This window comes from Hyperolius riggenbachi, chromosome 7, assembly GCF_040937935.1.
Source record: "Hyperolius riggenbachi isolate aHypRig1 chromosome 7, aHypRig1.pri, whole genome shotgun sequence".
Lineage (NCBI taxonomy): Eukaryota > Metazoa > Chordata > Amphibia > Anura > Hyperoliidae > Hyperolius > Hyperolius riggenbachi.
Genome location: NC_090652.1, coordinates 210508052 through 210534753, shown reverse-complemented (window position 1 = coordinate 210534753; position 26702 = coordinate 210508052). Strand labels below are relative to the sequence as shown.

General features: G+C 45.3%; 1 protein-coding gene across 5 annotated transcripts in view; it reads right to left on the bottom strand.

The window, feature by feature from the left end:
* Positions 1–26702, bottom strand: part of CDK15 (cyclin dependent kinase 15) — a 276452-nt gene that overhangs the window by 133615 nt on the left and 116135 nt on the right. For all 5 annotated transcript variants that reach the window (XM_068245105.1, XM_068245101.1, XM_068245104.1 and 2 more), the window contains 3 exons: positions 18509–18571; positions 8763–8886; positions 7935–8055 (listed from right to left, as the gene is read on the bottom strand). In XM_068245105.1, the coding sequence (XP_068101206.1) occupies positions 7935–8055; positions 8763–8886; positions 18509–18571 (308 nt within the window). The remainder of the gene's footprint in view (positions 1–7934; positions 8056–8762; positions 8887–18508; positions 18572–26702) is intronic.

The window sequence follows — 26702 nt, the reverse complement described above, 5'->3', positions numbered from 1 at the left end:
GCGCTCTATTGGCAGTAGCAGTGTAAGGGAGACTTGCCAAAGGTCTCCTACTGAATTAGTGCTGGCTTACTGAACAGGCAGAGCCGAGATTCGAACCCTGGTCTCCTGTGTCAGAGGCAGAGCCCTTAACCATTACACCATCAGCCAACATACGATAGCTGTATATATGGCATGGTAAAAGGTGTTACCAGGTTAGACGGGCCATCCTATATCTTGGTCATTCATGAGGGCAGAAACGACCTAGCAAGTAGATCCACCAAGGAAGGGAGTTCCCTGATACTGTCATGATTAGAGATGAGCCGAAATTTTCGAAATTTCGAACTGCTTTTATTACGAATGCGAAATTTAACATTACGACCCAAATTCGTAATTTCGTAATTAATTTTCAAATCGTAATTTACAATTTCGTAATCGAAATTTCACTCCCGTAATGACGAATTTCGTGTCTCCAAACCGAAATTTTACTGTTTCAGGTTTGTAAGGGTTTCTATCCCTCTAGATGCCTAAAATGCACAGCCAGCCAGCCAGCCACTCCTCCTCCTCCTCCTCCTCCTCCTCTCTCTCTATCCCTCTAGATGCCTAAAATGCACAGCCAGCCACTCCTCCTCCTCCTCCTCCTCCTCCTCCTCCTCCTCCTCCTCCTCCTCCTCCTCCTCCTCCTCCTCCTCCTCCTCCTCCTCCTCCTCCTCCTCCTCCTCCTCCTCCTCCTCCTCCTCCTCCTCCTCCTCCTCCTCCTCCTCCTCCTCCTCCTCCTCCTCCTCCTCCTCCTCCTCCTCTCTCTCTCTCTCTCTCTCTCTCTCTCTCTCTCTCTCTCCCCAGAGATCTGTAGTATTTCAAAACCATACTCACATTCATGACATGTCCAGGGATCAAACCCAGGCCAACCACATGGAAGACAGCTATGCTCACCACCATACCACCAAACACACACTAAATAGACTGCTAACCTAAATCTTACTTGTAGACAGTCATATGAGACACATGCTGGGTGCAGGGCTTTGTGATTGGACCATGGACCATGCGATAGAGTGAGGTGCAAAAATGAAATCATGCCTAGCAGAGGATGGTTTCACAATGCTAAATGCTAGGCTGGCTGTGGTGCAATTGGTTAGTGCGTCTGGCTGGTAACAGCAAGGTTACAGGTTCGATTCCATCCAGGCATGTCTTTTCCTTTTGCGTTCAACAGTTGTCCAAACAGAGCCAACAGAGCCCCAGATAGCCATGTAGAGTTAGGTCACAGCTAGCCTGGCTGTGGTGCAATTGGTTAGTGTGTCTGGCTGGTAACAGCAAGGTTACAGGTTCGATTCCATCCAGGCATGTCTTTTCCTTTTGAGTTCAACAGTTGTCCAAACACCGAGCACAAAGTTTTGCATGCGTAAAGTTTTACGCACGCAAAATACCCCATGGGGTTCAATGGCGCAGCGCGCGCACGCAAAAGGAAAAGACATGCCTGGATGGAATCAAACCTTGCTGTTACCAGCCAGACACACTAACCAATTGCACCACAGCCAGGCTAGCTGTGACCTAACTCTACATGGCTATCTGGGGCTCTGTTGGCTCTGTTTGGACAACTGTTGAACGCAAAAGGAAAAGACATGCCTGGATGGAATCGAACCTGTAACCTTGCTGTTACCAGCCAGACGCACTAACCAATTGCACCACAGCCAGGCTAGCTGTGACCTAACTCTACATGGCTATCTGGGGCTCTGTTGGCTCTGTTTGGACAACTGTTGAACGCAAAAGGAAAAGACATGCCTGGATGGAATCGAACCTGTAACCTTGCTGTTACCAGCCAGACGCACTAACCAATTGCACCACAGCCAGGCTAGCTGTGACCTAACTCTACATGGCTATCTGGGGCTCTGTTGGCTCTGTTTGGACAACTGTTGAACGCAAAAGGAAAAGACATGCCTGGATGGAATCGAACCTGTAACCTTGCTGTTACCAGCCAGACGCACTAACCAATTGCACCACAGCCAGGCTAGCAGTGACCTAACTCTACATGGCTATCTGGGGCTCTGTTGACTCTGTTTGGACAACTGTTGAACGCAAAAGGAAAAGACATGCCTGGATGGAATCGAACCTGTAACCTTGCTGTTACTAGCCAGACGCACTAACCAATTGCACCACAGCCAGGCTAGCTGTGACCTAACTCTACATGGCTATCTGGGGCTCTGTTGGCTCTGTTTGGACAACTGTTGAACGCAAAAGGAAAAGACATGCCTGGATGGAATTGAACCTGTAACCTTGCTGTTACCAGCCAGACACACTAACCAATTGCACCACAGCCAGCCTAGCATTTAGCACTGTGAAACCATCCTCTGCTAGGCATGATTTCATTTTTGCACCTCACTCTATCGCATGGTCCAATCACAAAGCCCTGCACCCAGCATGTGTCTCATATGACTGTCTACAAGTAAGATTTAGGTTAGCAGTCTATTTAGTGTGTGTTTGGTGGTATGGTGGTGAGCATAGCTGTCTTCCATGTGGTTGGCCTGGGTTTGATCCCTGGACATGTCATGAATGTGAGTATGGTTTTGAAGTACTACAGATCTCGAGAGAGAGAGAGAGAGAGAGGAGGAGGAGGAGGAGGAGGAGGAGGAGGAGGAGGAGGAGGAGGAGGAGGAGGAGGAGGAGGAGGAGGAGGAGGAGGAGGAGGAGGAGGAGGAGGAGGAGGAGGAGGAGGAGGAGGAGGAGGAGGAGGAGGAGGAGGAGGAGGAGGAGGAGGAGGAGGAGGAGGAGGAGGAGGAGTGGCTGGCTGTGCTATTCATTTTAGGCATCTAGAGGGATAGAAACCCTTACAAACCTGAAACAGTAAAATTTCGGTTGGAGACACGAAATTCGTCATTACGGGAGTGAAATTTCGATTACGAAGGCATCTAGAGGGATAGAAACCTTTGCAAACTTTAAAATACTAAATTTCGTAATCGTAATTACGAAAATTTGCGTAATGTGCGAAAATTACGAAATTTCGATTACTGCTAAAATCGTAATTGTAGTAATTTCGCGAAATTTCGGAAATTCGTAATTAGGTCATTACGCTCATCCCTAGTCATGATATGGTCTGGCATAGTGGCGTGCAAGCATGAAGATTGGCAAGATCTATTGATTTGGTAAATAAGGCATACATTAAACTAAACCGGCGATGCGGCACGCTTCAATTGCAGGAAAGCAAAGTGTCCGCATACACTGGCAAAAGTAAGAGTGTGCTAGGGGCTCAACTAGGAGAGCAATTGGTTAAAGGGAAAGAAAGCCCATATATACAGCACCACTCATAATTGTTTCCAAAAATATAACAATTTTATTTAATTCCAAAAACTTCATATATAATGACATAATGGGGAGTTCAAGTATCTAAAAACAATTAAAAAGACCACATTGTCCTAAAATACCAGCTGCAATGATTCATATACTCTAAACATATGTTAGTAGATACACACACATGTAAATAATTGGAGTGATTCCTATGTAAATATACCAACTTGGTGGGCTACAAATAAGAGCCCACCAGTGGTAGAACCCGGGTTCAGTACCTAAATGAAAGTGCTCAGTGATAATGACAATTCATTAATAACACAAAGTGCTTAGTGCATAGCAATATATGTGAACCAAAACATGGACTGCATGAATAACAATTACAATGACAGGAGCAGCCTGATAGATAAAGTGCATAAGGGCAAAGAGTGACAGTGAAAAGGGAAGATACTTAGCCCAGGTCGCTAATGTGAAGAGCAGCTGGAAAAGACTGGGGTCCCCTCAGACATTCCACCAGGTTCGCGGGCGTCACCCCGCTTTGACAGGAGGAGAGGACACCGTGTGCCATGAACGCCAGTCCGGCGTTTAAATAGAAAGAGGAGGGCGTGCATCGAGCGAGCGGGCGTCATCCGGATGTGACGTCACCGCCCCTCAGACGAGGCAGAGGAATAAGGAAGACGGAAGAGACCACGCTGGAGCGCAGCATAGAGAGCCGGAAGGTGAGTAAATGGAGAGTTGCCTAGGCAACCAATCACTGACCATGCACGGAAGGAAAATAGGCAACTCTCCATTTACTCACCTTCCGGCTCTCTATGCTGCGCTCCAGCGTGGTCTCTTCCGTCTTCCTTATTCCTCTGCCTCGTCTGAGGGGCGGTGACGTCACATCCGGATGACGCCCGCTCGCTCGATACACGCCCTCCTCTTTCTATTTAAACGCCGGACTGGCGTTCATGGCACACAGTGTCCTCTCCTCCTGTCAAAGCGGGGTGACGCCTGCGAACCTGGTGGAATGTCTGAGGGGACCCCAGTCTTTTCCAGCTGCTCTTCACATTAGCGACCTGGGCTAAGTATCTTCCCTTTTCACTGTCACTCTTTGCCCTTATGCACTTTATCTATCAGGCTGCTCCTGTCATTGTAGTTGTTATTCATGCAGTCCATGTTTTGGTTCACATATATTGCTATGCACTAAGCACTTTGTGTTATTAATGAATTGTCATTATCACTGAGCACTTTCATTTAGGTACTGAACCCGGGTTCTACCACTGGTGGGCTCTTATTTGTAGCCCACCAAGTTGGTATATTTACATAGGAATCACTCCAATTATTTACATGTGTGTGTATCTACTAACATATGTTTAGAGTATATGAATCATTGCAGCTGGTATTTTAGGACAATGTGGTCTTTTTAATTGTTTTTAGATACTTGAACTCCCCATTATGTCATTATATATGAAGTTTTTGGAATTAAATAAAATTGTTATATTTTTGGAATCAATTATGAGTGGTGCTGTATATATGGGCTTTCTTTCCCTTTAACCAATTACGCTTCAATTGCAGGAACTAAGGTTTATTGGTCAGACACAGAGAATTGGAAGCTGAACTATAAGTATTCTTGAGGAGAGATGACGTTCCAAGGAATACTTTGGGTATTGACATCTATGTTAAAATTATCCAGAGGGCCCTGCAGCTTTGGAAAGTCTCATGAACCTAAGGTTCCATACTTATTTGCAAAGGCAAGGGCAAGATCTCTAGAGGTAGATCAGTCTGGTGTTACTGAGGAACAGCTCTTATGCAGTTACATGGGTTTAGTGGTACACGTTCTCTAAGGAGCGATTTGGGGAAAGACATTCAGCCAACCCCAAGCCAGTGTCCATGTCTTGGTATGCTGGTTAAAAGCTGTATGTAAATTTAGTTATTTAATTTTATTCCTTGCCCTGTGTTATTACTGTTGTTTACATTTGACCATGTTGACAGGTTTTCAATTGTAAAGTATGTTACTTGTTATTATTTTTAAGAAAGGACTGATTTGGCTAAATGTATCCAACAAATAGCAGACCGTGTCATTATTAAGTGCGATGGGATAAGTGTGAGAGTTTGCTGGTCTAGTGTTATTCTATGGTTGTGTCTCCTTACTCTCCCAGCAGTAAGCAAAGCCATCACCACAATCTTCCATATAAGATACATAGTTGTAAATTAGCAATCACTGCTGCCATCACCTTGGTCAGGGCCATAGTCATGCCAGAGGGCCATAGCCATGCCAGAGGGCCATAGCCATGCCAGAGTTTAGGATGGACTGAGAAATTGAGAAATGTGTTCTCATTCATGAACCACACCTTTCTTGATTCAGCCCCATCAAATACTTTGAGCTGTTACAAAAATGTGTGAGGATCTCGGCCCTCAAGGACTGGAGTTGTACAACACTGGCCTAGGTCTTTGAATCACATCAGGCGGGAGTGGCTAGAGAATGGTTAGTAAATATGTCAGTGAATGGGATTCTTTGCTGTGGATCACATGCTGTTGGATAATTACTAGTCACACATCATTAAATCATACCCTTTTATTTCTATTCAGTATGGTAGGCATGTGCTGAACATATTGTGGCAGGGCATTACAGAGGAGGAGAAACACATTAAAAAACCTGTGTGTGTAAGTTGGAAGTGGTGGCAAGAATACATGAAAAATTTAAACTATTTTTCAGAAATGATATCTAGAAATTAGAGCAGCTATAGATGAAGAAACCAGGCGGGAGTGTACATTATAGGTTAGAGTTAGGATGTTGAACTGTAAAAATTGTCTAATAGGCAACCTTTGGTAAGGAATTAAAGTATTTGAGGAGAGAGTAGATATGCAGATGAAGTTGTGGTTAGTGCATTAATGAATGTTGGGTTTTGGAAGAGAATGTCATAAGTGTAAGTTTTCTTTAATGTGTATTCGAGCTGAAGCTTGGGTACCAAAACACATTCTTACCTAAGAAGAGGTAAGTCTCTGAATCCAATAGAGGCTTCCTACGCAGTCCTCCAGTTCCCAGTAGCTAAGCACGGACTCCCTAAAGATTACCAACAAGGGCTTGTCAGTAATCAGATCCAGGCCACGCTCCTACTGTGTCTTTGCACCTGCTGCGAGTATGGCCATGCCTGTGCAGTAAGCCAGAACCACTCATGCAGGAGCAGCTCTGTGCAACTGTGCATGCACGACCTCGATGTGCAAGAGGGTCCCAGGAAGTGGCGGAGGACCATAGAACAGCGTTGAAAGCCTCTGGAGGATTCATAGTCTTCCCTTTGCTTAGGTAAGTATTTGCTTTTCACCTTTTTTTTAAGCTCAGGTTCCCTTTGATGCTTGGTCCACACTAGGTGCTTGAATCACAATGCCGTGATAACTCATATCATGGCCATGCTAGCGTTTTGCACGCGTTATAACGTGCGTAACAGTTTTTGCGCGCAATCGTGAATTTCCGTGTGAAAATGCGTGTGCAAATTCACGTTATCGCGTGCAAATTTGGGTAACCGTTATGCGTGTTATAAAGCGTGCAAAATGCTAGCATGCCCGCAATATGAGCTATCACGGCTTTGTGAATCAAGGCCATGGTACGGTTGCAGAACGCAATCCGCAGTCCGAGCTCTGGTTTTCTAAACCCGGAACGTAAACTGATCAAAAACAGATCCGTGCTGCCCTTTTGCAGCACTTTTCCAGTCCGTTTATGTTTTAAAAACGTGTCCATGTCCCAAAGCCGTAGGGGGCACCATGCTGGAGGGGGTAGCAGCCTGTAAGGGAGGAAGGGGGCCAGCGGGCACAGCGGCGGGGAGGGGGGTCGGACCCCCCCTCCCTCACCTGGGCCCCCTATCCGCGCTCCCCCTCCAGCTATGTCCGCTATAAAGTATGGCAAAAGTAATAATGAGCAAGTGGGGAAGCATTACCTTCCTTCCTCTGCTTGCCGCATAACTTCCTACAATACCGTCCTCTAGTGGGCGACATTGCAGGAAGTCATGCGGCGAGCAGAGGAAAGAAGGCAATGCTTCCCCGCTTGCTCGCTCATTATTACTTTTGCCATACTTTATAGCGGACATAGCTGGAGGGGGAGCAGGGACGGGGGGAACCAGGTGAGGGCCTCCCCGCCACTGTATCCGCTGCCCCCCTTCCTGGCTGCTTCCCCCTTTAGGCTACCTGGGAACACCTATGGGGGTGATGTTGAGGGGAGGAGCAGCCAGTAGGCAATCCATATTTCCCTCCGTTTCTGTGTGCAAAGTTCTCTGTGTAGAGGGAGATACTTTTTGCATTGCCTTTCGCTACCCCTCCGTGTATCCGGGGTCCGTGGGGGTCTGTGAAATCCTGACAAATCCGGACTCTCAGTTCAGATTTTCAAAACGGATGCCCCGGATCACCCACGGATCAGTTTTTGAAGTGTGTGAAGATGGCTGCTATTTTTAACATTGGTATCTGTGGCTCCGGTTTTGGTCCGGGCCAAAAAACAGAGCCACGGATACGTTTTTAAAACAAATGTGAACAGACCCTAAAGGTATTTAAAAAAGCATTTTAGAATTATGGGACTCTTTACATCTACATTTGTATAACATCACATACACATTACAAAATGACAGCTGCAAGACTTGTTTGAAAACAATATTGTGTACAAATTAATATTACCCTTTAGTTTTGCATAATAATTATAATCCTATTCTTACCATATATCTAGTTCAGAAGAATAATCTGTTGCACCTAGAAGCACATCTGGAGGGCGGTACCAGAGAGTTACCACTTCTGAAGAATATGTCTGACTAGGAATTGATTTGGCACGGGCAAGACCTGCACAGTGATATAAGAATATTAAAGGAAATCATATACAAAATTTGATGTTCTGCAAATTTATCTGTTCACAAAAAAATCTGTTTATTAGCAAAATTAGCCAGGCTTGAATACTGGTGTCATCTGGAAAGTCAAGATTATTTTAACATATCTACGTGGTTTATCTTTCAAAAATGTAAAGCTCTAGATCAGCCACCCTTTTTTCAATTCAGGTTTTAATTCCCAAATGTTGACATTGAAAGGGCTGTTTCCATTATGTACCAATTTGTGCTTTTTTTTAGCACACAAAATCGCACATTATTGAATTCCTATGTGTCTGATTCCATTAGATGCTAAATTCGCATCCATAAAAAAACAAAAACGGTCAGCAGAATTACTATTTTTATGGCGCATGCTGCCTTGTTTGCGTATTTGCAAGTCAATTTTTTTGTATGTTATTGTGCGAGTCTTCAAACACGTTTTTACATTCATGATCAATAATGTCAATAGGACTTCCGTCCTGAATCTCCTTGTAGAAAAATGGAAATAAAAATATATGTCAATGCAATTTTGCATTACAGACCACATACATGCATATGCACATTCGCACATTCGAATGCAAAAAATTACATGCAAATCGCTCATTTATTATTTTAATCCAAAATAAATGTACATTTGGTTGCTTCAGGTATTGTGATGTGATGTTACATCCGCAGCACTGCACTTACCAAAGTCAGCCAGTTTGAGTTCTCCTAAGTAACTGATAAGGAGATTCTGTGGTTTTAGGTCCCGATGCAAGATGTGCTGGTGATGGATATAAGCCAGACCTCTGAGTAACTGGAACATGAAGAGCTACACAAAGAGATAAGTCTTAGATCAAAAGGAAAGCCCTTATGCTTTGCACACAGCCACTTTTACTGTATTCCTGGAGATCTGTTCAGAATGAATCTTGTAGACAAAGTGTAATATGGATCATGCCTAAACCACCTTTTTAATTAGCCATACAAAGTATTCTTTAATTGAGGTATGAGGGTTTAAAATGGGTCAGAAAAATAAATACTGACAGCAACAGTTTCTTTCATAACCAGTAGAAGTCGGGTAACCTCAGAAAGGAATTGCTCAAGAATGTATTCAGAAATGTAATGGCTAATAAGCTATAAACTAAGCTTGCTTATATATTGCAGTGATACCATACACTGAACATTTATCATCACGCAGCTTATTATTTGAACAGCCCACATAAAGTATTGCTGTAGACTGCAGAGCTCTGTAAAATGAGGTGTTGGCAGCTTTCGCTTGTTGGAGCGTGTACTGAATGTAATACTAATGTAAGGCAGACAGGTAGAAACAGCATAAACTAGAACAGAGGGAAAGATCAATAAATTGTTATTAAGCTAATATTGACATTTTACCAACTATGTTTAATAAGTACACGTGTGTATTCATGTAGATGGTGATTGTAATGGCATGACATATGGCTTTGTGTACAAAGCTTTTAGTAATGTAAATGAAACAGCTGACAGTAAGCAGTGTTTAGCTGAGCATTAATGATGGCCATAGACTAAAGGTTTGCCATACAATGTGGCAATAAGTGCTAAAAAGACTGCCACCCAATTTGGCTATAAGATCAATCCCTCTCTGATCTGAATCTGATCAGAAAGGGATCTATTCCTACCACACTCCCAGAGGCGTATCTAGAGGGGTGCAGGCATGGCTTGTGCCACGGGCGCCACAGCACAATGGGCGCCATGTCTACCCCTGCCCTGCACCGGCCTGCTTGCCTCCATGCCTCCCTGTCATTCAGACCTCAGATCAGATTAATGCTGTTATCTGGGGAACATGGTTACTTAACTTATGCATGTAGGGCGCACTTTGCTTAGTGTTAGAACAGAGGAAAGAGAGTGAATAACAAGGGCTATTTCCAAAAAAGTAACCTCAGCAATATCCTGAGCCAAAACACACAAGCAACCATAACACATATACACAAGAAATGATGCCGTTTTTAGAGGGGAAGGGGGCTCTGACTGGGTGGGGGGGGGGGGGGAACAATTTCATTGTTTGCCATAGGCACTATATTACCCAGATATGCCCCTGCACACTCCAGCCCATTGATCGTTAAGTGATTTCTGTATGAAATGGTGAAATGCAGTGCAACACTTTTGACCGCCACTCCTCCCCAGCCCCTGACTGAGTTCCCAACCCATTGATAACTTTGATAGATTTTCGGCAAAATCTGATCTAAATTACAATAAATGTGACACGATGTGCTATAGATTCCCGGCAGATTTGATCAGAGTGATTAAATCTGCCAGGAGTCCACCGGGTAAATTGATGCATGTATGGCCTACTTTAGAGCCGCTATTTGAAATTTTTTTTAAATCAGCAGGCATATAAGTTATTTCCACTAAGGCTAGGTCCACACTGGTCCATTGTAGATCGGATCCGTTTTACATGGATACGTTTTTCTAAACTTTTTTTCCCCCTGTTTTTCCTAAAAAACGATATTTTGGTAGCATACGTTGCCAGTCCGTGGAAACGTATGCCCAGCCATGGGGGAGAGGCAGCCGCCATGCTGGAGGGGTATAGCTGGCAGGACAGGGGTGGCAGCGGTCAGCGGGGACGTCCCCTCCCTCCCTCACCTGGGTCCCCCGTCCAGGGCCGGATTTGTACTTTTTACCGCCCTAGGCCAGCAGTCAACAAACCGCCTCTCACCACCCGCAATATTCCATCACCATTTGCGAGCTCCACTGAGGACAGTCAGCGATATGACTATGTACTCTGTAAAGTGCTGCAGAAGATGTCAGTGCTATATAAATGCATAATTTTAAGATAGTAGGACATTATGACTATGGTAGGATTCGATTGTGAGCTTCTCTGAGGACAGTTAGTGACTTGACTATGTATTCTGTAAAGTGCTGCAATAATAATAATATCATAGGATTTAAGACTATGGCTATGGTAGGGAATAGATTTTGAGGAGGACAGTCAGTGACATGACTATGCACCCTGTACAGTGCTGCAGAAGATGTCAGTGCTATATAAATACATAATAGTAATATGGTAGGACATTAGACTATAGCTATGGTAGGATTAGACTGTGAGCTCCTCTGAGGACAGTCAGTGACATGACTATGTACTCTGTAAAGTGCTGCAGATATCAGCATCAAATAAATGTTTTAAAATAAAATAGTAAACATTAGACTACGATAGGAGGGCAGCTAAAAAGAACAGAAATAAAGAACAAGAGAGGGAGAATGTGACTGGAAGAAAAGCGAAAAGTGTGGGAGAGGGAAGGAGCCATTACACAAGTGGAATGACTAAGAATGGGCAATAAATCAGGTAGTGTAGGATGAGAAACATTCAACAGCAAAAAACAGCAAATCATCTTAACTTAGGTAAAGTATATTGAAGCTATCGAACTTGACTGTGTTACAGGTCAGGGTGAAAGAACTTTTATATGTTAATACCTGGGTGGAGCTTTTGTTCTTGTACCACTGGCGCTGCCTGGCTGGTGGCTCATCTGCACAGCACAAGCAGCGATATATAGCCTCCGGGAACTGTTAGGGGAAACTGCAGCCAGGCAACATGATGCGAGTTGCCTGCCTGGCTGTGTCTGCTTCTCAATGCTGGCTGCCTTCCCAACCATCTTCACTGCCTTGTTGTTGCCCATAACTCCCCAGCCACCGGGAAAGATGTTAAATTTGTCCCCCACTGCCGCCACGTGTCACATGCCGAACAGCAGCCAATGAGGTGGCAAGGCTGGATTGTGCACAGCACGGTCAGCAGCCAATCGCGTGGCTTGGGGGCGTGGCCATTCCCCCCGAGCTGCGCGATAGGCTGCTGACTTTGATGTACACAATGCAGCTTTGCCAGCTCTCGTGTTTACTGCGCAGAGGGGGGCGAGGAGCAGCTGATCACTCTGGCATCATCTATCTGTGCGCAACCCTTGCCCTTCCAGCCTGCCGCCCGCTGTCTGCTAGCCATACAATGCCTATCTGCAAATTTAATGCAGGGTGGGCGGCCGCGAAACCCCCCAACCGCCACAGCTGCACACACTGACATGCTTTTGTGTGCAGAGGAAAGGAGCGGGCGGCTGCAAAGTGACTGGGCGGCCATTGGGACACTGCCACCAGTTTCTTAACCTGCCCCTACCTTGGCTCTGCCCTAGTCCTGGGCCTGTGTGGCCTGCCCACAAATCTGGCCCTGCCCCCGTCCCCGCTACCCCTCCAGCTAGCTTCGGGAAAACTTGTTACAATAGCAGGGAGCTTACCTACTTACCTACTCCTTCGGTTCATGATCCAGTTCTTTTTAATGAATCGATTCGAATGAATTGATTCATTGAAAAGAGCCAAACTTCCCATCACTATGCGTCACTTGCCTGGAATGCCGCCCTCTATGCTCCCGGCTCCCTGCTATTGTAAGAAGTTTTCCGAAACTAGCTGGAGGGGTAGCGGGGACGGCGGACCCAGGTGAGGGAGGGGGGTATGCCCCCGCTTCCCGCTGACTGCTGCCACCCACGTCCTGCCTGCTATCACCCTCCAGCATGGAGGCCCCCTCTCTCCAACCCCGCCCCCCCCAGGCTGTGACACAGAAACTTGTGTCAAAATTTGCCCGTGTAGAGGGAAATCCGTTTTTCCTATTGCCTGCCACTACCCCTGCGTGTATCCAGGTCCAGATCCGTTACGTGAAAATGCAGCAGATCCAGACCTTCTGTTTAGGTTTTGAAAACGGGTCCCTGAAAACGCAGACAGATCAGTTTTTTTCTTGGGTGAAGACGGCTGCTCTTTTTAACATTGCTGTCAGTGGCTCAGTTTTTAGTCAGGGCTGAAAAACGACACGGATACGTTTCCAGACCTAGTGTGAACCAGCTCTAAAGCCCCATCATCACGATACGATTCTTTGTGCAATTCGATTATGATTCTATTTACGATCCGATTAAATCCGACATGTCCGGTCGAGATTCGAGTCGTTGCCCTGGAAATTTGAGGGTGATAAAACCCTCGTTCAGCCACGGGATAAAGGTGTTTTAGGTCAGGCATAGATCCTCAACATCCTCAACATCCTCAACATAAATAAGAGCTAAAAACTGATTTTTAAAGAGGCTTTAGAGTCTCTTTAAAGAGACTCTGAAGCGAGAATAAATCTCGCTTCAGAGCTCATAGTTAGCAGGGGCACGTGTGCCCCTGCTAAACCGCCGCTATCGCGCCGCTAAATGGGGGTCCCTTCACCCCCAAACCCACCCCCGCAATACTTGGTCGTAGATTTAGTCGTTCCTGGAGGCACGGCTAACGGCTGCCGCCCTGCCTCCAGTCGCGTCTATCAGCGGCGCATCGCCGCCTCTCCCCCGCCCCTCTTAGTGAAGGAAGACTGAGAGGGGCGGGGGAGAGGCGGAGATACACGCTGACAGACGCGCGTGGGGCAGACGGCGGTTAGCCCTGCCCCAACCAGGAAGCGCTCCCCCGCTGCACCGGGGGGATTTGGGGGTGAAGGGACCCCCGTTAAGCCACGGGATATCGGCGTTTTAGCAGGGGCACACATGCCCCTGCTATCTATGAGGTCTGAAGCGAGATTTATTCTCGCTTCAGACTCTCTTTAAAGGGGAACTGAAGAGAGGTATATGGAGGCTGCCATGTTTATTTCCTTTTAAGCAAAACCAGTTGCCTGGCAGCCCTGCTGATCCTCTGTCTCTAATACTATTAACCATAGCCCCTGAACAAGCATGCAGCAGATCAGGTGTTTCTGACTTTAAAGTCAGATCTGACAAGACTAGCTGCATGCTTGTTTCTGGTGTTATTCAGATACTACTGCAGAGAAATAGACCAGCAGGGCTGCCAGGCAACTGGTATTAATTAAAAGGAAATAAATATGGCAGCCTCCGTATATCTCTTACTTCAGTTCCCCTTTAAGTATTTTCTTACTTGCCAGAGATTTAAAAGGCATTTTATTGACAAGTTTGAAAATATCACTTAGGACACAGGTGTCGAGCTCCAGGCCTGGAGGGCCAGATCCATGCCAGTGTTTAGGATGGACTGAGGAAGAGAGAAATATGTTCTACCTGATGGAACACTCCTTTCCTGATTCAGACCCATCAATTAATTTGAGCTGTGTCAAAAATGTGTGAGGACCTCGGCCTTTGGAGGACTGTTTTGACATCGCTGACTTAGAAGGAAACTCAGGAGAAAAAGTACTGAGTTTTCTCCTCAGTGATATTTTCACAAATTGTCTCATAAAATACCTTTTAAGCCACCAGTAACCAAGAAAGCACTCAAAATCAATTAGAAGGCACTTTTTTCACCAACATTTGAGTACTTCTTCAATGGTAAAATTCTGAAAATGTAGTTTAAAGCGCAGATGAAAGTTATCATATCTCCTTGGAGATAACTCAGGTGAAAAAGTTAATTGCATATGGGCCAAGGTGTCTTTCTGGGTAATTGGACATGCTGCTTCATATGCAAGGCTTATTGTCTCAGTTTACTCTAGGAATATGGGTGAAACGTACAGAGCCTGAAGCTACGTTTTGACATTATGATGTGCACCTTCTGTGCAAAACACATATGGCCCATATGCAATTACCATAACATTTTCTCCTGCGTTTTCTCAGAGAATAATTTTTCTTCTTCTCTTTTAACCACCCTGGCGTTCTATTAAGATCGCCAGGGCGGCTGCGGGAGGGTTTTTTTTTAAATAAAAAAAAAACTATTTCATGCAGCCAACTGAAAGTTGGCTGCATGAAAGCCCACTAGATGGCGCTCCGGAGGCGTTCTTCCGATCGCCTCCGGCAGCCAGAAGTAACACGGAAGGCCGCAATGAGCAGCCTTCCGTGTTTGGCTTCTCCTGTCGCCATGGCGACGAGCGGAGTGACGTCATGGACGTCCTGACGTCAGCCGCCTCCGATCCAGCCCTTAGCGCTGGCCGGAACTATTTGTTCCGGCTGCGCAGGGCTCAGGCGGCTGGGGGGACCCTCTTTCGCCGCTGCTCGCGGCGGATCGCCGCAAAGCGGCGGCGATCGGGCAGCACACGCGGCTGGCAAAGTGCCGGCTGCGTGTGCTGCTTTTTATTTGAGCAAAATCGGCCCAGCAGGGCCTGAGCGGCAGCCATCGGCGGTGATGGACGAGCTGAGCTCGTCCATACCGCTAAGATGGTTAACTACCTAAAGACCGCCTCACGCCAATGGGCGTGAACGTGGTGGCAGCCCCAGGACCGCCTATCGCCAATTGGCGTCAAGTCCTGGGGCTGCAGTCTCCCAGTGAACGGCCGCGCATGCGCGATCGTTCCCTGCCGATTCACGGAACTGAGTTCCATGAATAGCCAGCTAGCCGCCGATTGCGGCTAGCAGGCTGCTTGTAAACGTAAGGAGAAAGAAATCCCCTTTGTTTACAAGCGTACAGCGCTGCCGGGGGCCGCAGCGCTGTATGAGATCAACGATCCCCGGCCTCTGATTGCCGGGGTTCCTATGAGAGGCGGAACAGGACGGATCGCCGTCCTGTTCCAATTTAGACTCCGGAGGGGAGGAGGGAAGGGGAGGGAGGGAGAGAGAGCCTCATAGAGGCAGGAAAAAAAAATACAAACGGCCACAGCGATCGGACTCCTCCGGCGGCATGTGCCCTTAGGGACAAAAAAAGGAGGTGAGTCCGATCGCTGGGCACCTAAGTTGGGCTGTGCAGGAGGCTGAAAAGCCTGCACAGCCCAGTACTGCACAAGACGGCCTGGTCGTTAGGGGGGTTACCACTGCGGTCGTCAAGTGGTGAAAATAACTTCTCAGCAGTTTGCAATTGAAAAAGTACCAAAAAAGAGGTGAAAAGGTACTTGCAAAAGTCTGAGTATTTTCTTGCTTGCTGGTGTTTTAAAAGGCATTTTATTGACAAGTTTAGAAATTATCACCGAGGAGAAAAACATTAATTGCATATAGGCCATGGTACTTTTGTTATGTGTCTGCCATGACTGTTGAGTAATTGATAAATATTTTTAATTGAAAAACATTTTCTTATCATTCAACAAGTTGAACAAATGTACTTCTTGATGAAGTGAAGCAGGTTTCATGAAATACGTGAAGTAACAGCAAGCTCTCGCTGCATCTGATTGGAGTGGTAATTTCAGATTTTTGTTTTTAGTTGGTGAGTCTGCTGTATTTTTGTGTTATGTAGTATATTTATACTTTTTACATTCTAGGTCTAAGTAATTTAGCACCATTTGTTAAGCCTGGAACACATGTACGAAGACTGTCACCCCGCAGGAATCGGAGTCAATCCTTTGGCCAACAGTGCAGGGCCAAGGCTAGTGACTTGATCTGCTGCTTTTTTCATTTTTTTATAGGGGGGGGGGGGGGGGGGGCGGTCGGGCAGGGGCCTATAAGCAGCATCACAGTGTGGGCAGGGTGAGTGGGACGAACTATGCCTCAAGCCAAGTCAATCCTCCAAGTGGATCGCTTGCCAACGTGCCAAGGCGTTTGATTGCTGCTGTACACATAGATTCCTGATAGAGCCAGTAGTTATTGACTGCCTTGGCTGAGTTTAAGCTAGCATGTGTGCAAGGCTTATGTCAAACTGTTAAGCACATACTAAAAGCAAACAAAATGTGTATATGCACTACTTGCCACTAGAGTGTGCTCTGATACTATTCTTATCCAAAGAATTTACAGATCAGCACCCTGAGCTGAACATATTTTAGGTATCATATTTTACAGAGAAACTGGAACTGGAATCATGCGTGAAGTATGATGTGACTGTGTCAAGGTAACACACATGGAAATGCAGACAACATTCTTTATAAAACCAGGACAGTAACCCCATATATACTACACAGACTTATCCACAACTTAGAAAATAACTAAACCTTCTGCCTGGTAGACCGATAGTTGCAGAGATAGCAGCATACACAGCATACGCCACTATGCCTCTTAAAACAAAATAGTTCATAATCAGTTCACCTTCTTCTACCTGCAGATCCCCTTTGACCACCCACCTCATCCCCTTACACAAGTGCTGTGGATGCTCTCCCCTCCTTATGCACAATAGTGCAGCACAGATATCTGATAGGTTTATTCCAGCAGCACCATCTCCCCACAGCTCCTGTCCACCTGCCCAGTTCTTTCACGCAGGCGCTTTGGCTCCTCCCCCCCATTCTCCTCCCTTGTGCAGAATGATGCAACAGGGAAGCATGGGAACACTATAGTACCCACCCCAAATCAGTGGCCACCGACTTTGCTCCCTCTCATTTGTCCCCAACACTATTAATGATGTGAGCTCCAGGGACATATGGGAGAGGCGCTCTAACCTGGATATGACCTACTGATGTTTTTTTCTCCGTTTTGATTGCCTGATGAAGCGGGAGCTTTGCCCATGAAACGCGTTGCATAACCTGGAGAATTCTCAATAAACAATACTGTTGTTCGTATACAGCTCATTGGCTGGTCTTTGCTTAAGGGAGGTGAATCCACCCACATCCCTCTGTTTTTAAAACGTTTTCCAAACGGAATTCTTTTACACTTTCTGGCGCCTCTGTTGTCTGACGATCACATTGAATAGTCCACCCTTGGTGGAGGGGTGCATCCCCGTCCTTTTTTCCTGTCTACAGAGAGCGACATTTTATACCTGAGTGGGGTCAGGTTATAATTCTCCCCACCTGCCGTTTCAGTGGTTGCCTGTGTGGTGACCCAGTTTTGTGAGTATATTGATTATTGATTACTTTTACGTGCAATTATTCTAACATACTACACCATATCGGGCTCTCGGGCTCATTTTTTCGTTTCATAATATGGGAGAGAGCCATGTCAGTGGCTGTCTATGCATTCCCATTCTTCCCTATCCATTGTTAGATCTAAAATATACCGGGGAAGTCTACAACACTAATCATTTTGTAAGATATTGTTATATTTGAATATACTGTGCAAGAGATCAATTATTCTAGAAAGAATGACACCTGATCAAAGTGTGCAGATATGCTTCTCTAAAGTGTGACCTAATATGCTTAAATGGAATCTAAACTGAAAATAAACTTATGAAATAATGAATTGTATGAGTAGTACAGCTTAGAAGTAGAACATTAGTAGCAAAGAAAAGTCTCATATTGTTTCCAGTAAAGGAAGAGTTAAAAAAAACATCAGTTGTTATATATGCAAAAGAGCTTCTCTGAGCTCTCTGACCCAACTTGGATCAGAGACAGTCCTATTTTCTGAAACACTTATACATCAAAGAAACAATGAGAGACCGTTTCAGATAAGGTTTTACTGCAATGGAGGGTCATTAGCTCTGCTCTGTTTCATAGTTTAAAATACAGTGTGTGGGTTGTAATTGCAAATATGACAGAATGATGCAATGTTATAAAAAAAAAAAAAGTTATATAACTGAAAATATAAAAATTCACATACAATTCATTATATCATAAATGTTTTTTTTTTTTCGCTTCAGTGTTACTTTAAAGCAAAATTAAAAAAAGCTATGTATTCCCACTGGTTGTAAATGGAGAAAAAGCTTACCCGAACATTGTAGGGCAGAAGTCCTCCTGGATGCTGTGTCATGTACTGGGACAGGTCTGTGTGCTGAAGATAAAATAAGCATAAAGCATCAATAAAACATGATGAAGAAATTATTGAAACGGTGTAAACACCCTTTTCATCTACCTCATACATCCCAGATCTAGATCACAAATACACTGTATATGTTGTTGTACAGGGGGTACTTATGTCCAGCTCAGGGATTAAGTATCTTGTTGCAGTGAAATTAAATTAGCAATACATAATAAGTATAAATACATAAGTATTTAGTTTTTTTGTGGTAATCACCACTGAGATTTACTGTTTTTTTCTGTCTGCTCACTAAAAGAGTTGCCAGGGAAACATCATTATCAACATTTGCCATTAAGTTACCACTTGAATGCTGTAAATTGCCAGTTTAGTTGATGCTTTAAAATGCCAGAAGCTCTGTTTAACTCACTTACAGCAAGATTTTAAAAGAAAACTGCAAAAGATATTTACCGTTTGCTTCAGAGTTTTACAGGGAAATGATTTTTGTTCACCCATTAGAGGTGTTGCTATGGCAATAACTCTTTCAGTATTTTTGTTTGGTAAACTACCTCACGGAGGCAGTAAATGGCTTTTTTAGTCATTTCATGAAAATGTCACAGGCTCTATTAAACCTTGAATTGCCATTAATAAAACCCCCTTATATACTAAGTGCAGTTCTAATCTGTCAACAGAAAAAATGCCAACATATTAACTCACTAGGTGCCTGATGCATGAAGCAGTGGTAAAATTGCACAAGCAGAGCATGGTGATTTAACCAGTACTAATGGCAGTCTGGCAGCATGCATTACCAATGTAACGCATGTGTTATCATAGGGACATGCGCATAACCCCGGTAACGTGCATTGCAGGAAAAGAGTAATGCTCACTATCACCTGCAGTTAGTACCAGTAAAATTGCCATGCACTGTCTGCGCACAGCAATTTCAACACTGCTTCGTGCATCAGTCCCTATGTTACTACAACCATTAAATAAGTAATGCTACCTGGACATAAAAATACCACTTTCTCACTTTCTTATCACAAAATGTTTTCCTTTCATAAATGAACACCACAGAAGAAACATAAAACTAGCCTTAAAAGTGTGATTGACAAACAATAAAAATCACCTTTGATGAATGCTGCCCCAAGCATTTTTAAGGAAATAAAAGCATACGAGAATTGGCAGCATATAATAATATGATTGTTTGGTATTCCTCGATTGGTATTTTAATGTTAGCATTAGGACTCACACATGCTAGACTGAATATGGTCAAGGTGCACTTGCTAACCAAAGGGGTTTCGCAAAGGGGTTACACACTGTAATAATGTTGGGATTAGGGATGATCAAAGATATGCAAATTCTTCCGAGTTGTTGCAAATTTACATGCAAATATATGCAGTTTGAAAATGGACCAATCGGTTTAAACTTGGATTTAAATTGATTGGTCCTTTTTCAAACTTATTATATATTTGCATAAACATTTGCATAATTTTGGAAGCATTTGTATCTCATTGATCATCCCTAGTTGGGATACAATGCACTCCTGTATATACATCTTTTCCGAGCGGTATATTATGTAATTATGTTAATCAATCACAATACTAGCTTTCCACAAAGGTGATCATCTAAGGATACATGTACTGATCTGCAGTGACCACAGTCAGGTTTACCATCAGGAAAATGCCTATCTATGCAAGTTCCTCAGCACTCTTATGTCTGTGCAAAACCTGTAATCACCCTGTGCAAAATAAACTAACAGGTGACAGTCACCACAAATACAGTAAAACACCATCAGTTCTGTTGTTTGCTAGGATTTATAAGACTGAGTGCTCCTGTATCAACTATATCTCTTATAATTCTGTGGGAGGACCACCAGTTTCTATGGGCTCCCCCCACATCACTGCCCAGTCCAGCTACATCCAGCTATCACTACAAGCATTGTTGCATGCGGCGTGTTTGTGATTGCAAACGCTGCTGTGTGAATGTATCCAAAGGAATACATTAGTAGCAGCTTTTTGCTGATCGCCGGTAATCAGCAAAGCGCTGAAAAAGCGCCCAGTGTGAACTAGCCCTAAGCCTCTCAGTCACATTATCTGTGAAAAAAGAGTATTGTTGAAAACAAAGAAAACCCTGACAATCCCCCATGAGGAGATGGACTGGCCCAAAACCTGTCGGTTCTGTCAGATTTTAACTGCCTACTTTTTTCGAGATAGTGGTCCTTTAAGTTGGTGGGAAGTGGCAAAGAAAAATCCAAATGATCTAAAGGAAAAGGAAGCCACCTTCTTCCATTGGTACATGGTCCAGTTTTGACACTCAAGTACACTTTCTACAGTGCAAGGTGCTCTGCATGAGCACTCTGGTCTGCAGATAAAGGATTGCAAGCTCTCTAGATCTCTCCCTGTACTAAAACATGAAAATGAAGAGACCTGGTACCTGGTGCTATCAGGCTACACATTTCTTGTCCTAAGCTAAGCTTACAAAGCTAAGGTAGTATTTAAATCTTTTTGTTACATTTAAAAGCTCATTCCTTGCAAAAGTAATATACCTTTGTTTATGAATTGTATGTTTCCTCAGAATTACTGTTAAAACAAAATAAGTTTTTCATCCCAACATGGTGAGAAGATTTCATCTTATCAGTATTGCATAAATTAATACCAGACAGGCTTGCCTTTCTCCAAATGTGCATCAGTAAAGCCTTGAGCACCTATGACCTTTAAATTATCCCTCCTTGGACCACTTTTTGTGGGTAGTAGCCATTACATACTGGGAATACCCCAAAACACATGGGAATGTTCTGACCCAATACTCTAGCAACCATAATTTGGACTTTGTTGAAGTCACTCAGAACCTTGTGCTTGCCTATGTCTCACGCTTCCAATACATAACCTTCAAGAACTAACTGTAATGCTGGGAGGGCATACTTTCTGACCACCCAGCGCAACAAGGCTAAGTAGCTGGATGATGGAAGAGGCTCCACAGATGGACACAGGAGTAATGAACAAGGAAGCAAGATTGCCCTGAGCAACTGCAGCTCTGGGCCGCCTATCAGGCTAGATGCTAAGTGATACAATACATAACAGACGTAGTCGGTAACAGGCTTGGGTCATACACGTTAATTCAGATGTCAGTCATATTGGAAGAATTAGGCAGATTCGTAGTCGAGAGGCAGGCAAAGGTTGGTACACAATACAATATACAATATTACAAATAATACAATACTGACGGACTAAAGTACATATATATTGTGCTGATGCGCAATATATGAACTGTAGCTCTCAAATAACTCACTAGCTAAAGCACAAGTAATGACAATTAACAAGACAGACAACAGACAGACAGACGGAATGCTCAGCCAATCTAGTCGATGTTTCAGCGACAGCAACATTCACACTGAGATAGACAAGACCAACAGGTAGGATCGTAACTAATGGCAACCGCTGCTATAGTTCGTCCTCAAGAACAAGGCAAGAACAAGGCTAGAAGGAATACTACCAGTCACCAACATGGTGCTGGCAGAATCCAAACTATCAGGTTCAGAAGGACTTCACTGACCCCCGCAGGTCAGCAAACATCCAGCAGACATGAAAATACAGAGCAAGGCATTATACATTTTTGCAATAACAACTTTCACAGCAAAGACGTAAACGACAACTCAGAGAGCTGAACGCTATGTCGGGCAGGGTCTGAAATGGAAGGCAGACTTTTATGCCGGCATCAGCCAATGGATGCAGGTATGCAAATTCCCACACAGCTGAATGGTAATCATTCAATCCTGAGCTGGCTTGATTACCATTTGCTAGCTGAAAGACTATCATAACAAACACATGCAGTACTATGCAACAACATGCATGTAGGGAATCCAGGGCAATCTGGCTGCAGTTCAACTGCAGGAAACAATAGGAGGAATCTTTACAGCATCCTCAACTGCTCTGAACTGCAGAGTGATTGCAAATGACAATAAGACTCACTGCGAATGCGCAACCGAATGCAAGCAGACAAGTCAGAACTGCCCAGTTGCAGCTCCACTGCCCACTGCAAGCGACAGAACATGCTACAGGAGAGATCCTGACCAGGCCCGCCATCAGGGGGGGACATCCGTGACTCCCGTCACGGGCCCGGGGCCTGCAGGGGGGCCCCATCCCTGCCGCGGCCCTGGCGGGTGCTGCGGGTGCCGCCCGGCCGCCGCTCAACCCCTCTGGCCGCTGCTCCCTCCCTCCATCCCTCTAGCCGCCATCGCCACCGCCTCGTCAGACCCTGATCAGGCGGCGACAAGAGTGCGGGCGCTAGGACTCAGCGCCCGCACTGATATGCGGAAGTGACATCACTTCCGCATATAGAGCGGGTGCATCCGGCGCCCGCTCTTACTGGTCGGGTCGCCGCTGATCTTGAGGTCTGACGCTGGGCTGCTGGCAAGGTAGGGGAAGCAGCGGCGGTGGCTGGGGGGGGGGCTCCCTGTCACTCACTCACTAGCTAAAGGGCCTCCCTGTCACTCACTCACTAGCTAAAGGGGCTCCCTGTCACTCACTCACTGCCTAAAGGGCCTCTCTGTCACTCACTCACTACCTAAAGGGCCTCACTGTCACTCACTCCCTAAAGGGGCTCCCTGGCACTCACTCACTTCCTAAAGGGGCTTCCTGGCACTCACTCACTGCCTAAAGGGGCTCCCTGGCACTCACTCACTACCTAAAGGGCCTCACTGTCACTCACTCACTCCCTAAAGGGGCTCCCTGGCACTCACTCACTGCCTAAAGGGGCTCCCTGGCACTCACTCACTGCCTAAAGGGGCTCCCTGGCACTCACTCACTAGCTAAACGGCCTCACTGTCACTCACTCACTCCCTAAAGGGGCTCCCTGTCACTCACTCACTAGCTAAAGGGGCTTTCTGTCACTTACTCACTACCTAAAGGGGCTCCCTGGCACTCACTCACTACCTAAAGGGGCTCCCTGTCACTCACTCACTACCTAAAGGGGCTCCCTGGCACTCACTACCTAAAGGGGCTCCCTGTCACTCACTCACTACCTAAAGGGGCTCCCTGGCACTCACTCACTACCTAAAGGGGCTCCCTGGCACTCACTACCTAAAGGGGCTCCCTGGCACTCACTCACTACCTAAAGGGGCTCCCTGGCACCCACTCACTACCTAAAGGGGCTCCCTGGCACTCACTCACTACCTAAAGGGGCTCCCTGGCACTCACTACCTAAAGGGGCTCCCTGGCACTCACTCACTACCTAAAGGGGCTCCCTGGCACCCACTACCTAAAGGGGCTCCCTGGCACTCACTACCTAAAGGGGCTCCCTGGCACTCACTCACTACCTAAAGGGGCTCCATGGCACTCACAACCTAAAGGGGATCCCTGGTACTCACTACCTAAAGGGGCTCCCTGGCACCCACTCACTACCTAAAGGGGCTCCCTGGCACTCACTACCTAAAGGGGCTCCCTGGCACTCACTCACTACCTAAAGGGGCTCCCTGTCACTCACTCACTACCTAAAGGGGCTCCCTGTCACTCACTCACTACCTAAAGAGGCTCCCTGTCACTCACTAACTACCTAAAAGGGCTCCCTGTCACTCACTGCCTAAAGGGCTCCATGTCACTCACTACCTAACCTGGGGGTCCCTGTCAGAATCCAGGTGAGAGCTGTCTACCATAATAAGGGGGCATTCTGCCTATTTATGTGAAATGCTGTATTTTTATGTGCCTCATGACTGCTGAATTTGTCTTGTTGGGGGCCTAATGATAGAGTTTTTACTTGTTGGGGGCCTCATGATTTGTTGGGAGCCTCAAGATTGATGAATTTGTCTTGTTGGGGGCCTCATGATTTGTTGGGGGCCTCATGATTTGTTGGGGGCCTCATGATTGCTGAATTTGTCTTGTTGGGGGCCTCATGATTGCTGAATTTGTCTTGTTGGGGGCCTCATGATTGCTGAATTTGTCTTGTTGGGGGCCTCATGGTTTGTTGGGGGCCTCATGATTGCTGAATTTGTCTTGTTGGGGGTCACATGATTGCTAACTGCGAGACTATGGGAAAAGCTGAATCATTACCATATGAGACAATAGCATTAAACCTACTTTTTTAGCTTTTTTAAACAGAAAATAAAACTGGGAGGTTCTAAAAATATGATGGAGCACTTCCTCCTCTCGGCTTGAAGGAGGAAGTGCTCGATATCGAGGCTTGCAACGCGTCCATTCGGACACTTGCACCTCGTTGAAACGCTGGGCGGAGAGCGGCGTTCTGGGTAATTAACCCCGCCGCATCTAGCCGCTCAGCTGTGGCAATTAGCGCTAACTTGAATCACGAGTATCCACCGTGGTTATTCGTGATTAATTTGTGGACAGCAAGCCTCCAACTAGCTCTGCCAACATGTAATGGCTACTCACATTTCTCAGTTTGTGGGGGGGGGGAGGGGCGGACTGATGATTTGTGAGGGGCCCCAAAATTTCTGATGGCGGCCCTGATCCTGACACTAACTTTTCATTGGCTCGCTAATATATAGTGCACCCTGACTGATGCCGTTTTAACAAGACAATCAATGTCATTCATTTCATCTGTGAAATCAATGGCTTTAAGTTTGTGGCAGTTCGGTGCATATATATTATATTATATGCACAAACACATGCAAACACACACCTGCTCTATGCTTGTTCCTCTCTGCTATCCTTCATAAACTAATTTCAGTGCTCCATGAAATGTGATGATGTCACATAAGCAGGGCCGGGCCGAGGCAGAGGCGAGAGAGGTTCCAGTCACAGGGTGCAGTGTAGGAGGGGGCGCACAACTCACTCAGCTATCATTCCCCTACTGTGTTTGAAGCAGAGAGAAATAAGAAAAGGGGATACATGGCAGTTATTGCAAGCCAGATAACTAGAGATTAAAATGTTGGGGGGTTAAGGACCCTGGGGCGCCTCTAAGTCTAATAGCAATCAGTGTGTGACGGCTGGGGTGGGAGGGATGGAGGGGCGCACTTTGGTGTCTCAGCCTTCGGTGCTGGAGGACCTTGTCCCGGCTCTACACATAAGTCCAAGAGTTCAGTCTCTCTATCAGTCCAGTTTACGACAAGCTCATTCTCAGACTGGAGCAGAATAACATGGCTTCTCCTGAAGGGCCTGTGTATATGAAGTCACCTCTGCAAGTCCACATTACATAGCATTGCCTGCATCTATCATATTTTGTCTACCTCCAAACATATCCAGTGTCATTTCTCACAGTTTACATTACAGAAACTAGTGCTAAAGTGATTAGTAATGTCGCACTTTCCTTTAGAGAAATGTAAGCATAGTACTAAGCAGCCCTGCTGCACAAATTACACTTATTTATGTCCATTAGAAAAACAACAATAGCTCAGTAAAAATGTAACTGTCTGGCATAAAATCAAAAATCAATTATTTATTTTTATCTGATAAACAAGTAATAAGGATTCTAACCAGGAAATCCAAACGTTAAAATCACTATTATTTTTCTTGTTGGTAAATGATCATTCCCCAGTTTACCTGACTCTTATTTGGTACACACACAATTTGGTACACAAAAAGGAAGTTGCAGGGCATGCTGGGTTGTCCTTTTTTGCTTCTCTATTTCCTCTCAGACATAACTAATGCAACCTAATTGGCTGAAGCCTTTTCCCCTCCTGTTTTCCCCTCCCACACCTCTGTTCCTCTCTGATTGGCCAATATTTCTCATGCTGAGACAATGCACTTTCTATAGTGAAGGGTGGGCAAATCAGGCAGAGGAGAGTAGGGCAAGAAATGACATCAGGATTGGCTTCAAAATAGCAACACTTAAAGCGGAATATAACCCTGCATTTCAACTTTGCTCTAAAACATTATTTACAGTATATTATATGCAACCAGCATTTTTTTTTACTAGACCAGCATTGGAAGGGTTACACAGGGCTTTAAAGTTCCTTGAGATTTCTGCAGACGCATCCGAAGCTGAAATAGATACATTTTGTTTACATAAATGTATCTAAGTGTTGAATGTGACTCACTCTCTCTGACTGAGAAGGAGCTTGGAGGACAGCCAAAGAGTGTGTAACAATTTTCAATAGATACATCTAACTAAATAGAATGTAACAATCTGAACTTCTGCATATCTCTCCACGGAACTTGAAATCTCTGTGTTTAACCCTTCCAATGCTGGTCTAGTAAAAAAAAAAATGCTTTTTGCA